General features: G+C 40.3%; 1 protein-coding gene across 3 annotated transcripts; it reads left to right on the forward strand.

Annotated features, from left to right (window-relative positions):
- The first annotated feature begins 1,125 nt into the window (after positions 1–1,125).
- On the forward strand, positions 1,126–12,715 carry LOC111600680 (trichohyalin). 3 transcript variants are annotated; one of them, XM_023316931.2, is made up of 7 exons: positions 1,126–1,227; positions 7,299–7,516; positions 9,415–9,681; positions 10,200–11,199; positions 11,263–11,694; positions 11,754–12,021; positions 12,081–12,715. In XM_023316931.2, the coding sequence occupies exons 2-7, from the start codon at positions 7,330–7,332 to the stop codon at positions 12,273–12,275; spliced, it is 2,349 nt and encodes a 782-aa protein (XP_023172699.2). In that variant the 5' UTR covers positions 1,126–1,227; positions 7,299–7,329; the 3' UTR covers positions 12,276–12,715. The 3 variants fall into 3 exon arrangements, with proteins under 3 accessions (XP_023172699.2, XP_023172698.2, XP_023172702.2); XM_023316930.2 differs by lacking the exon at positions 1,126–1,227 and adding an exon at positions 2,782–3,136; XM_023316934.2 differs by lacking the exons at positions 1,126–1,227; positions 9,415–9,681 and adding an exon at positions 2,782–3,136.
- Positions 12,716–12,756: the final 41 nt, after the last annotated feature.

Consider the following 12,756-nt stretch of genomic DNA (forward strand, 5'->3'; position numbering starts at 1 on the left):
CGAAATAGATTGATCGATTATTATCGATAAATAGAAATTGGATGAGTAATCGAAAACATGATAACATTGTCTCTATGGAGTTATATCACAGCTTTGGCTATACATCACAGCATCAGCTCTGATTTTATAAATTAAATGAATTCATAGTCTGGGTCTGGGTCTGGGTCTAATAAATATTGAGTTGAGCTGACTGACAAGTTTTATTACACGTTATTCAATGTATATATATACCTACTTAACTATATCTTTCAGGCATGCGGATTCCATTTTCTGTCATCTGGCAAAAGAAAGAAGAGGAAAACCTCTTCATTACCAAGAGCCTCTTAATAAAAGGAGCAAATCCTTTGGCTCAAGCAGAGTTTTCTACACAATTTATCTGCTCTAATCTTGTTTTAGTTTTTTTTATCTTATTTGACAAGCACAAAGCGCAAATAATATGGCATACCCTTGCGAATGTGTCCCGGTCGCTGGACGCATTCACAGATGTTCCATTGCTGCTTAACAAAATGTGACGTCAAATGGAAAAACTCAGTTGCAGTCGTACATACACATGTGTCTGGGAATGAGAATGGAATGGAGATGCAGAGCGAAATGGAGCTGGAGATGGAGACTGAGCATGCATAGATTGAGCGGACTTTCCTGATGCATTCCAGGCTCGGTCCAGGCGACTTTCAGCTCCAGCTCAATGCCCAAAAATAGATGCAATTGAAGCTGCAATAGCTTTAAGCTGCAGCTGCACACAGACACACACACGCACGCATACTTATACACATTGATATCCGGGCCTCGGCCAACGGAAGTAATTGCCGAATGAATGCCATTTCGCATGTAACAGGTGGGCGTATTAGGGTGGTCCAGGGTGGTCTTCGGCTGCTGGCTGAAGCAACAGTTCGGCTCTGTGCAGAAATCGGCTTAACATTGCCCCAGGCAATGTTCTGCTGTTTTGCCAAGCCCTCCTACCACCTGCCTGCCTCGTCCGTGTTGTATGTACACACACATCCAAAAAGGCAAAAAGAAGAGGAAGAAGAACACTTCCCCGCTTAGCCCGAAGTCTCGCCCATGCGCACTCAATCAATCCAACTTTCGATTGCATTGAAAGCTTTACATCAGTCGTTCGAAGGCGTCCCTTGCGATTTGGCTGTGGCCCAGGTGCATATTGTCCCAGTGTTAGTGTGCGTTAATATATTCCAGCTAAGTAAATTGCAACTGGCTGCCATTGAGGCTATGGTAAGTTTTATCCTTTTAATATGTATAAAATTTTTTTTCTTAGCCAACAGGTGACAAAGTTGTCTATTAATAATATAATACAATTAACATAATTTTTATGAGAATTTTAAAATTGTTATACTTTTCAAATATTCAATTAATTTTTAAAAATAATGGGGCATCTAAAAATATTAATTTTAATTTATAAATATATCTTTGTTTAAAAAATAATTAGTTATGAAAATTACAGAAAATGAAGTTTTATCTAGGTAAAAAATAATTTATATCATTTAAATATACTTGTTGAAATATATATATTTATATATACGATGACCTGAAAAAACGTTGAAGCTAACAAAAAAAAAAATATATATATATATATATATATTTATTAATTTATATATATTACAATATTAAATATTTTTAATAAATTTAAATGTATATATATATTTTTTTTAATTAACAAACTTATTTACTTGTTCATTATTTTAATAAATTATCTATATTCATTTTATATCTTTTGTATACATTTATATGTTTTGTTATTTAAGTCAAACATATTATTTATTATATTATCAATTTATATATATATATATATTTTTTTTTATTTTTAAATAAATATTTTTATGTGTACAAATATATTTATTTTAATTTTTATACATTATAAATATATTTATACATTAAAATTTTTTAATAATTACATGCATATATGATTATTAAATAATAATATTTTTAAGATATACCTAATTTGTAGTTAATTCAGAAACTTTGAGACCACCCTCGTAGTATGTAAAATATTTATATATATACTAAATTATGCACACACATATATTGTATATATATATATATATTTACATAAATACCCATCCAGTTCCACAACAATCCAACGCTCATTATGCTACAACTCCTTCTTCTACCTTTGCTTATGTATTCAATTGCGCACTTGACTAATTAATTTGTGATTTCAACTGGGATTTCATTACGTCTCAAAGCAATAGACACACACACACGTAGGCACACTTACAAAAGACAACCCACCCATACATTTGTATCAAGCTTAGAGCACTAATGAAGTTTTCATAAGGAAAAGCAAAGCTCGAGCGCGCACAAAGTAAATGGCAAGAGTCATGTGTGTAAGTATGTGTGTTTTTGTGTGTGTATGGATATGAATATTCTACCTGAATAAATCAGTTCAGATGCAATCCCTATGCTGCAATGGCTAAGTTGTGCACGACTTTAACCGAATGAACAACGAGTAGAAAGCAAACAGCAACAACAATAAATCTGCACAAAAAAACACGAATGAGATAACAAAAACTGCAAAGCAATAACAATAGCAAGAGCGAAAAGAGCTTTTTCAAGCAACAGCTTCGCCCACACACACAGAAATGCGCGCGTTCTCTTTGCACTGCGCCCTCTCGCCATCTCGCCATCTCGCTCGCTCGCTCTAGCCAGCACAGTGCGTGTGTGGATTGTGTGTGTGTGGATTCTGTTTAGCGTGTGTATGGTCTTCGTTTCCTTTCGTGTGACAGCCTGAGCCGAAACGTATAAATTGCAGACGCGTTGCGAATTTGATGTCACTCTTGGTTCCGTCTTGGCTGCGGCTGGTGCTCGACTAAATCAAGCGCGAGTCCTTGTAGCAAACAAAAAAAAATAAGCAAGAAGGCGTAGGAGTGACGCCATGTTTTGAAAAGTGTCTACCATTTTATTATTTGCCAACAACAAATATAATACACAAACAAACACACACATACGCACACACACACACACACACACAGAGAGAAGACAAATACAAAGTGCAAGACATTAAATGCATTGAGAAAAGTAAAATTTGAAAGGACATCAAGAGAAAAGTGCAAATTTTTCACATACTCAAACAGCAGAGACGTCCCGAACAAGGAGCCGTGAGCGTCCATTGATTTGTTTGTTGGTAAGCGTGGGCGTGTTGTGTCAATAAGTCAAAAACGAGCCTCAATCTGTCAATATTTTATGATTGGCTTTATTAAAGCGCCGCTTTTGTGCGCTGATAAACTGTTGCGAAGGCTAAATAAATTATGTAGAGAGCTCATATCAAATTTATAGAACCCAAAAAAAGAGTAAAAAAATGAGAAGAGAAGAGAAGAAAAGGAAATGTTTAAGCATATAATGTAAAAGGTCCTTTTTTGCCAGTTGCCTAATTAGACGCAGTTTCTGGTATATAACAGATATATATATTCGTATATTCGACTCAATCTGTTGCGGCAATTGAATTTGACAGCAAATTGAATTGGCAGGCAAACGCTTTTGGGACCTGCTGCCCTTAAATAAATATTCATCATATAAATCAAATTATGTTGCCGCGGCACGAGCCAATTTGCATGTCCTGCCCAGCATCAATGGCGACTATTACATCCTGTATATATATATAATATGTATCACATAACTGAGAGCTAATTGCAGCTGTCTCTCAAAATGGACAGCTGCCACAAACTGATATATACCAAATTTATACGGGACTCTATATATAATATAAATTTCATATCGTTTTTATTGCATTATGTATACGCCTAATGGCACAGGCTCAATTTTCGTTGTTGTGCGCGTCAACCGCAAAATGCGCCGCAAACTTTTTTTGGCATGTTTTTCTTTTATAAAGCACATCAAAAGTTAATCAAAAAAGCAATTATATATATATATATATATATGAGGTCCTGTGCTCGCAAACCAATTGCAACAATGTGAGCAACAAATCCTCCTTTATTTGTTTCGCATTTGCAAACTTTTCAAGTTGACTGTCAAATTAGCATATGAAATAAATAGCTTTAGGAGTTAAGTCACACAAATGTCAAATGTAGGATGTAATATGTCCGCTGTGCATAGCAAATAAATTGTTTCAAGCATAAATCATCTGAAATGTTGCGTGAAATTCTTGGAAATTAAAAGCAAAAATGTAAATCAAAGCAGATATCAATTTTCTTCAAGACAAGCAAAAATAACAAAATGACTCAAATAAAATTTTGTTTTATTTCAAATAAAATTGAGTAGTCACTTACCAACACTGGTCAAGCAGTAAGTTAGATGAAAGCTTTGTAAAATAATTTTTAACATTATAGTACAAGACTTGAGCTTAATGAAGGTAATTTAAGGTAGAAGGTAGGGTTTTAGCTATCTTCAGTTTTTAACCTACTCTGGCTATCTATATATATATATATATATATATCTATATATAAATAGATAAACACTTTGAAGTTGCAGTTTCTTCTTGCTTAAGTCAAACGTCAGCTTAGTTAGTTGTTCAGCAACACAGGCTACGTAGGTAAAAGCTCTAACGATGTCTCTAAATATATTTAATATATAGAAAAGCGCTTTGATGTTTAAATATCTTGTTGCTTAAGTCAAACATCAGCTTCGCTAATAGTTAACCAACACTGGCGCCACACACTAGTTCAGCTCAGTCGATCAATTTCCAGGCAGTCTTCAATAGAAGCACAGAAACACTTTGCTTTCCTTTGACAACTACTTAAATAAAACAGACGCCAGCCCACTCTTCTCTCTTATATAACACTCTGACATGTCCATTAACGAACACTGAGCAAGGAAATGAAAGTTCTGCTGCCAACGTCAGACATACTTTTTAAAATATGTATAAGCAGTTAAAAATAGATAAAAGCATTTCTTAGTTATTAGTAATGACATAGCTACAGTTCTTGCATTTTAGTTTTGTCGAGACATTAACCAACACTGGCCTAACTAAACAAAATAAATGATGCTGTGCTTTAGCAATCACTTAAGACGAATTTTGAGCAGACTTAGCTTTACTACGCTCTATTAAATAGCGCCCCTGCATACTCATTAACCCACACTGGTCAAGCTTATGCAAATCAAATTTGCAAATGCGGTTTCGCTAGCAGATTTATTGTTTTTAACCTTTGTTTAAAGGGATTTACTAAGCTTCCATTATGCAAATGCAAAATGACGAATGGAAAAAGGGAAAAGAAATAACTTAACTCGAAGTAAATTAATTTTATGCTACTGCGAGTCCAGTTAGTCGCGTCTAATCGTGACTAAGACTCAGACCCTAGACTTGAGGCAGCCAAGCAGCAGTAATAATATTACAATAAAGTACAAAAATAACAATAACAAAAGACACTGAAACTAAAAAAGGGAAATATTAACAACAACAGCTGCAGGCCAGACGCTGGCCAAGTAGGGTTGGGGGCGGGACCGCAACGAGTGCCAGCTAAAACGTAGAGCAGCTGCCTTGACATTTAATGGCGCTTAAAGGCAGCCGTCTATCATAAATTCCAACGCAAAATGAATAGCAAATGGAACTAGGAGCGGGTGAAAAGAAGAGTGTCTTTTGCTATATATATATACCATGAACTCAATGTATATGTGTGTGTGTGTGTATGTGTGTATGTGTGTGTGTGTGTGAGTGTGTGTGTGTATGTGTGTGTTCTTTTTACAAAGAGAAACCGCAGCAAAGGCACAAGCAGCGCAAGCAGCACACGCAGCACAGGCGGCAGCAACAGGCAGCTAACGTGGCGTATACTTCATATTACGTATACGTCAAGTGTTCGCTGTGTATGCGCATTCCATTCATTACAGCGACAACTATAGCATACTTCTGTGCGCCACAAATAAAATGCTCACCCGGAAACCGGCTTGTCATCGCCATGAACATAATTGTCCTTTCGGCTATGCTAGCAAAAAGAAGAAGAAAACACAGTTGGAAGAACTTTGGCAGTTGCTTAAAAATGTGCGCACATTGGAATTTTATTGATTTATCTGCTCTGAGCAGAGTGCAGAGTGTGTAGCTGCTCATTAAAAGTCCAGATGAACAAATAATTGAAATGCCAAATGCTACACTTCTCTCCCTCTCTCTACTAATTTGCATAGTTATGCGCGCCAAACACCTTAACAATTCAGATAATTGTGTGGAATATATGTGGAAAATGTTTAATATTGTGAAAGGTCGATAGGCAGGTATTTCATTATATTCATTGCCAAAAATATGTGGAAAATTATGTGGAGTATGCGTGAGATGTGCTAGAAGCCGCACTTAACTGAAGCTGATGGAATAATTCACTTAATCATGTGGAATTTGTGTGGAAAGTGATTGATATAGTGGGAGCTTCATCAATTTAATGGAGAGGTAGAAGGCAAAAGTCACTTAGTTATGTGTAACATGTGTGTAAAGCCTCGCTTTGGTGAAGTAGAAGTCATAATTCATGATGTGGAACATGCGTGAGTTATGCTATAGACAGTAAAGCCTCGCCTAACTGAAGGCAAAATTCATGTGCTTAATATAGTGAAATTCTGGCAAGAGAAAGGAGCAGAGTCAAGCCTCACTGCAAGCTCACTTAATTATGAGGAACATGCGTGAGCGACGCTAGAAGATTAGAGCCTCACTTAAGGGAATTCAATGCATGAAATCTCTGAATTATGTGGAACATGTGTGGAACATATGTGCAGCAATTATTAATATAGTGAGGGCTTGCTAAAGTTAAAGCTACTTTTAGTGGATGCAGAAGGGAAAATTCACTTAATTAAGTCAAATATGAAAGCTCGCTTAAGTTAAGATAGGATATTCATCAAATAATATGGAATATGCATGAAATGTGCTTTGAACAGTAAAAAACTCACTTAAGTAAACACTAGAAAGAAGCATATTTAATTAAAAATTATATTATAATTATAATTTATTATAGAAATACAGTTAAAAGTCTAGAAAAAACCTTTTATCAAATCAGCTTCTCTCAGATCAGCTGTGTACTTAGTGAGCTTTCACTGTAGCTAAGCCGTTTGGCATTTTATATGCAATTAGCAGAGCATAATGAATTGCCAGCTGACAATGAACCTTCACGTCTTAACTGCTAACTGCTAACTGCTGCCAGCTCACTTGATATTCGATATCTAATGCCACGCACACGCAGACACGGAGAGCAACCCTCTCTGCACCTGCCTTTGCTTTAAAGTGCAAATGTAATTAAAAGTTTATTTTTTATTCTTTATATTTGTGCGCCGTGGGGCGGCGGCTTGTACACCGATGCGAACCTGAAACGTGCCGGGCATAAAATAATATTAATGCGTTGATCCTTTCACTGCTTCAGCGACAGAGGCAGTTCTAAGGCAGCTGTTGCCATGGCCGGTCAATTTGTCGACGCTGGTGCCATCCTGGGGCTGCTGCTGCTTGGCATTGTCCTGGCCACGCCCCAACGCACCGCCTATTCACTGCAGGCGGCCGTCGATGAGCTGCATCGCCGCGAGGCTGCCAAGTTTCCACTGAACGCTCCGCCCCCATCTGGACAACTGGACGACTGGGATGAAGGTGAGTGTTTTATGTTTTATGTTCCATAAAGTGAAACTGGGCAGCAGGGCAATCACAGCAGCCACTGCACGGACCACTTCAATCAAAAACAGCTAAACAGTTGAGTGGGTAAAAGACCTACGAGAGATAAGTCGTAGAACGAATATTCGATTTTCATAGCCCAACTCAAATCGTCCTTGAACTGACCTGCACTCGATAGCACTCTGTTAATTATTGTCTCCCTTCCATGAAATTTAGATCAGCTTAAAGCACTTACCAATTTATATGATACGAAATTCACAGTATTTAAAACTTATTTATTAGATATTGCAAATATTTCTAGATATTTCTTTAAAGTAACGAAGTTGAGAGATGGCGAATGGAGTTCAGAAAAATATTTTACTTGAGCTTAAAAATATTACTTGAATTTAACTTTGAAAATAAGACATTAAAATGGCAATTGCCAGTTTTTGGTGAGACCTTTCTATGTGATTCTCATGGTTGTAAGATGGAACGGAAATATGTGGGAGAGAAAAAGCGAGATAAAGGAAATGTATAGGGACAAGCAGATAAAGAAAGAAAGAAAGGAAAAAATAAACATGGAGAGAGGAGAAAATAAAAAGAATGAGAAAGAGGGCGAGAGCGAGAGATAGAAGAATAAGAAGACAGAAAACAAGTGAAAGAGGGGCAAAGATAAGGAGAGAGACACATCCAAAGAGAGAGACACATCCAAAGAGAGAGAGAGAGAGAGAGAGAGAGAGAGAGAGAGAGAGAGAGAGAGAGAGAGAGAGAGAGAGAGAGATAGATAGAGAGAGAGAGAGAGAGAGAGAGAGAGAGAGAGAGAGAGAGAGAGAGAGAGAGGGAGAGAGAGGAAGAGATAGAGAGGGAGAGGGATAAAGAAAGGGAAAGAGCCAATGAGAGAGAGAGATAAGGATAGACACAGTCAGAGAGAAAGAGATAGAGATACATAGTGAAAAGAAAAAAATAGAGAGCATAAAAGCAAAAGCGAAAGAGAATGAGAAAGATATAAATAGAGAAAGATAGAAGAAACGATAGAATTAGATAAAGGCAGAGCGAGCGACAGAGACTGAGCGATACAAAGAGAAAGCTAAAAGAAAGAGAGGAAAGAGTGCGCGAGACACTGCAAGATAGAGAGAAATAGAGAGACAGAAAGTCACAGAGAGGAGAGAGAGAGAGAGTAGCTGATAGGAAGATAGATAGATAGAAGAGAAAAAGCAAGCAAAAGTACATGATAAAAAGAAACAAAAATTAAATAAAAAAAATTAAGAAAACTTAAGAAAAAGAAAGAAAATCAAATAATTAATTAGACAAAGCTACAGGGGAAAATAAATCTATGATAATAGTAATTTAAATATGTTATATCTATGCTTAAACATACCGCAGTTGGTAGGGCTTAATAGGGCCATGCTATAATCGTATTTTGTAATGAAAAATCCCAATGCAGAACCACGTGGAACTTGTGTGTGTTACTTAACGTGGGTTAAATCGCATAAGCTCAAGTTAAGCCGGAATGGCAAGTCAGGAAAGGACAACGCGAAGCAGGAAAGGGCAGGGCAGGGCAGCACACGACGGGACAGCTGTCAGCTGCAGGGCAAGCGAGAAGCCAATTCGTAACTGATAGCACAAGCTAAAGGAGAAAGACAGGGGCAGAGGGAGGAGAAAGGGAACTAGAGGGGATTGTGGATAAAGTAGCAGCATCAGCTGTAACCCGCATGTATCAGAGCACGTGACCCATGGCATGTCTCCTGCACACACACATACACACATATACATATACACACACACACACACACACACGCCCGCTCGTATTTGATTTTCACGTTTCCTTTGATTCTCCTTTTTAATTTGGTTTTATTTTATTCCTGCTTTTTCCCTTTTGGTATTATCTCCATGCACAGTTGCAGATAGCGATTTATTTGGCACCGGCACCAGCAACAAGTTTAAGAATCGGAATCGCCATAGAATAAACAAAGCACTTGCCAAGTATTTAGAGCGCGAGAATGAGCGAGAGAACTACGAGCTGGGCGCCCTAGGCGGCCCACCATTCGATGGCTATGAGTTCGATGATGAGCGCGAGCAGCAAGCGAATCCCAGCAATCTGTTTGTGGATGAGAAGCGCAAGCGTTCATCCTCCAACTTTAGGGAGCGTGATGAGCAGCAGTACGGTAAGTAGATATCATATCTAGGGGGCCATTTTGAGTTGAGTTACGTTGAGTTGAGTTGAGTTGAGTTGAGTTTTATGCTATATGCGTGTCCACTTGAGTGCCACAAATGGATTGGGATAACAATGCTTTTGCAGCTAAAACCACTTAGCTCAGATTAACTTGTGTGTAAGTGTGTGTGTGTGTGTGTGTTTACGTGTGCGTGTGTGCTTAGGCTCAACTCTTACTTGAATGATAAATGCAATGAGCTGGAAGCGAGCACAAGCATCCTGTCAGGCTTCCTGTCACTTGATTTAATGGCCTGAAAGGTCGCCTCGCCAACAACTTGATGCGTGCCCATAAGTCGCACACCCCAGCGCGCCCACACACACGAATTAATTATACAAGCTGAATTTATGGCCAAGGCACGAGGGCCGACTGGCTGTCTATCAATGCAGCCTGTCGGCTAGCCATGTGCCTTAACGAAAGGGTCAAAGTCTTGACACGCGCTTTTCCTTCTCCACACACACATCTATAAATAGAGTCTGCTCCATCTGTCTTCCGTGAACGTGAAAACCTGGGCGCAGATCCCACGCACAGTGAGCTAACTGAACAGTTTCTGAGAGAGATCGAGGAGGCCAGCGAGCATGAGCGTCAGGAGCGTTACAAGTTGGCACTGCGTCAGCTCTGGGAGAAGTATCAGCAACAGGAGAACGAGATACACAGCAACAACAACAACAACAATGGTGTGCCCGGTGAGCCCGATGAGCTGGAGGAGCAGCAACAGCAGCAGCAGCTGTTTGAGCAAAAGAAACGCATGCGCATGCCGCCCTACTATCTGCTCATGCAAAAGAAACGCTCGTATCCGGTGCTGCCCTGGCTGCCCTACAATGCCGACAAGAAGAAGCGCTTCCCGGTGGCCAAGCGTGCAGCTGGTGAGTCACCGCTAGCCAAAACGGACGAGCGTGTGGCCCAGGAGCTGAGCGAGCTGTTCGGCAAGCCGCTGAACGAACAGCAGCCGGAGGAGAAGAAGAAACGTTCCACGGAGGAGCAGCTGAAGGCAGCGTCGACCACACACCAGCCGGAGACAGCGGCAGCCACGGCAACCGCTTTGGGTGACATGCGCTTGGAGATCAATTTCCAGCGCGTGAATGTGAGCAGCGCAGCGCCAAAGGAGACGCCGACCCAAACACCACCAAAACCCGCCGGCACCGGCGAGTCGATCTCGCACGGACATGCGGGCTATCATCACAAGCGCAGCGAACATCACTCGGATGAGGAGTATGGCGAGCATGAGGGCGAGGGCGAGGGCGAGGAGAGCTCCGATGAGGATGATCACGATGAGTTCGACGAGGATGAGGATGCCGAAGCTGACGGCGACGGCGAAGGCGATGCCGGCGAGCGACGACGCAAGAAGAAGCGAGCTGCGAATCATGTGCATGGACCAAGCGTGGGACATTTGATGCTGCGTGCCAAGAAGTCCATCGATTGGTCGCAATACTTTGGCCTCGATCGCAAGAAGAAATCCGAGCAGTTGGCAGAGTAAGTGAGAGCGGAGCCCAAAGCCCAAAGTTGCATTAACTCGGATTTCATCTTTTCGTTTAGTGTCGAGTCCAAGAAACGCAGCGATGAGAGCAACAACAGCAGCGGCAACAATGATGAGCTGGACGATCAGGAGCAAAAGAAGAAGAAGCGCGACATTGATCCCGAGAAGCTGGAGAGCATGGACAAGAAACTGCAATCGATTGAGGATTTCATTATCGATGAGACCATCAAGTATACGGGCGCACACGAGGGCATCAAGAATCAGGACGAGATTAGGAAGTTGAAGGAGCACGTCCTCTCACGCCTGGCCACCGCCTACAGCCTGGAGAAGATGCGTCGTGCGTTGGACAAGTTGCGTCAATCTGTGGATGCTGAAAACCATCTACTACGCAACGTCATCGAACCGGAGTCCGACGAGAATTCACTGGACAGCCAGTGGCCAAATAAGAAGCGTTTCAGCGTGAAGAAGCAGCAGGCCGAACAGCAGGCGGAGTAAGTGCAGCCGGCCAGAGGGCGGGCATGAAACACTCACTAATCAAATGAACTCTTAGAGATGCGCAGCAGAAGAAGAAGCGCAGCGGTTACATGCGCTATCCGGAGCAGCCAAACACCATGGATGAGACTTTGGGCCTGCAGAACGCTGGCTACGAGACGCTGAATGATGCCTACTTGGGAAACAAGAACTACATCATTGGCTCCAATCAGTGCCCCATCATTGAGTCCATGGCAGAGCGTTGTCGCAGCGTTGATCTCATCTCGGGCGACTTGAATCAGGAGTTGATGCCGCTCTGTGGCGTGCATCAGATTTGTTATCTTTGTGTAAGTTGCGAGAGAGGGCGAGGGGAGAAGGATATATAAACTTTCATTAATTTCCACAGGGCGCCTCTCAGGTAGCTTGCGATTACCAATACCTGGCCGAGGCGGATACCATTTGTGGCAGCAGCAACGAGTGCCAGGCCTCAGCTCGCTCCGTCTTGATGATACTGCGCGGCACGCCCGGACGTCAGCTGGGACCACGCGAGTGCTTGAAGAATCCTTGTCTGTACCGGGCAATGCGTGAAATTGGGCTCTAAGCGAGCTACAACAAACGAAGCCAAGCACACAATATATTTAAAACAAACAAACAAACAACATACACACATTTCTTAACGTCCTTTTGTGCGTTTCAAAAAAATACAACAGAAATACTAAAAAAAAAAACAAAGAAGTTAAAACCACAAAGAAACTTTGCTGAACTAGCAAATCAAAAGTTATTTGATTCGAAAAAGAAACAAAAAAAAAAAACAAAAAAAAATAAACAAAGAAAAAACCAAAAAGAATATTCTATATAAATGTATTAAATAGGTGGCTAAAAATATTTGGATACATTTTGCTGTTGTCTTCTAATATGGCAGCAGCTCAACTAGAGTTTACCAGAGACCTAAAAGAAAAACAAAAATAAACTGAAATACTAAAGGCAAAAACCAAGCGAATTTCCAAGCTACAGATAAAACATACACCATAACCCATACAGCAAGAATATAAATATAAATATAAATTTAAATATATATATAT

This window comes from Drosophila hydei, unplaced genomic scaffold (genome assembly GCF_003285905.1).
Source record: "Drosophila hydei strain 15085-1641.00,03,60 unplaced genomic scaffold, DhydRS2 tig00008122-arrow-pilon, whole genome shotgun sequence".
Taxonomy (NCBI): Eukaryota; Metazoa; Arthropoda; class Insecta; order Diptera; family Drosophilidae; genus Drosophila; species Drosophila hydei.

What these genes read in the sequence shown, in the direction of transcription:
- LOC111600680 (XM_023316931.2), top strand. Translation starts at nt 7,330, where the DNA reads ATGGCCGGTCAATTTGTCGACGCTGGTGCCATCCTGGGGCTGCTGCTG. An exon ending in CAGGCCGAACAGCAGGCGGA is followed by an intron (nt 11,695 to 11,753) that starts GTAAGTGCAGCC and finishes ATGAACTCTTAG; the next exon opens with AGATGCGCAGCAGAAGAAGA. An exon ending in ATCAGATTTGTTATCTTTGT is followed by an intron (nt 12,022 to 12,080) that starts GTAAGTTGCGAG and finishes TAATTTCCACAG; the next exon opens with GGCGCCTCTCAGGTAGCTTG.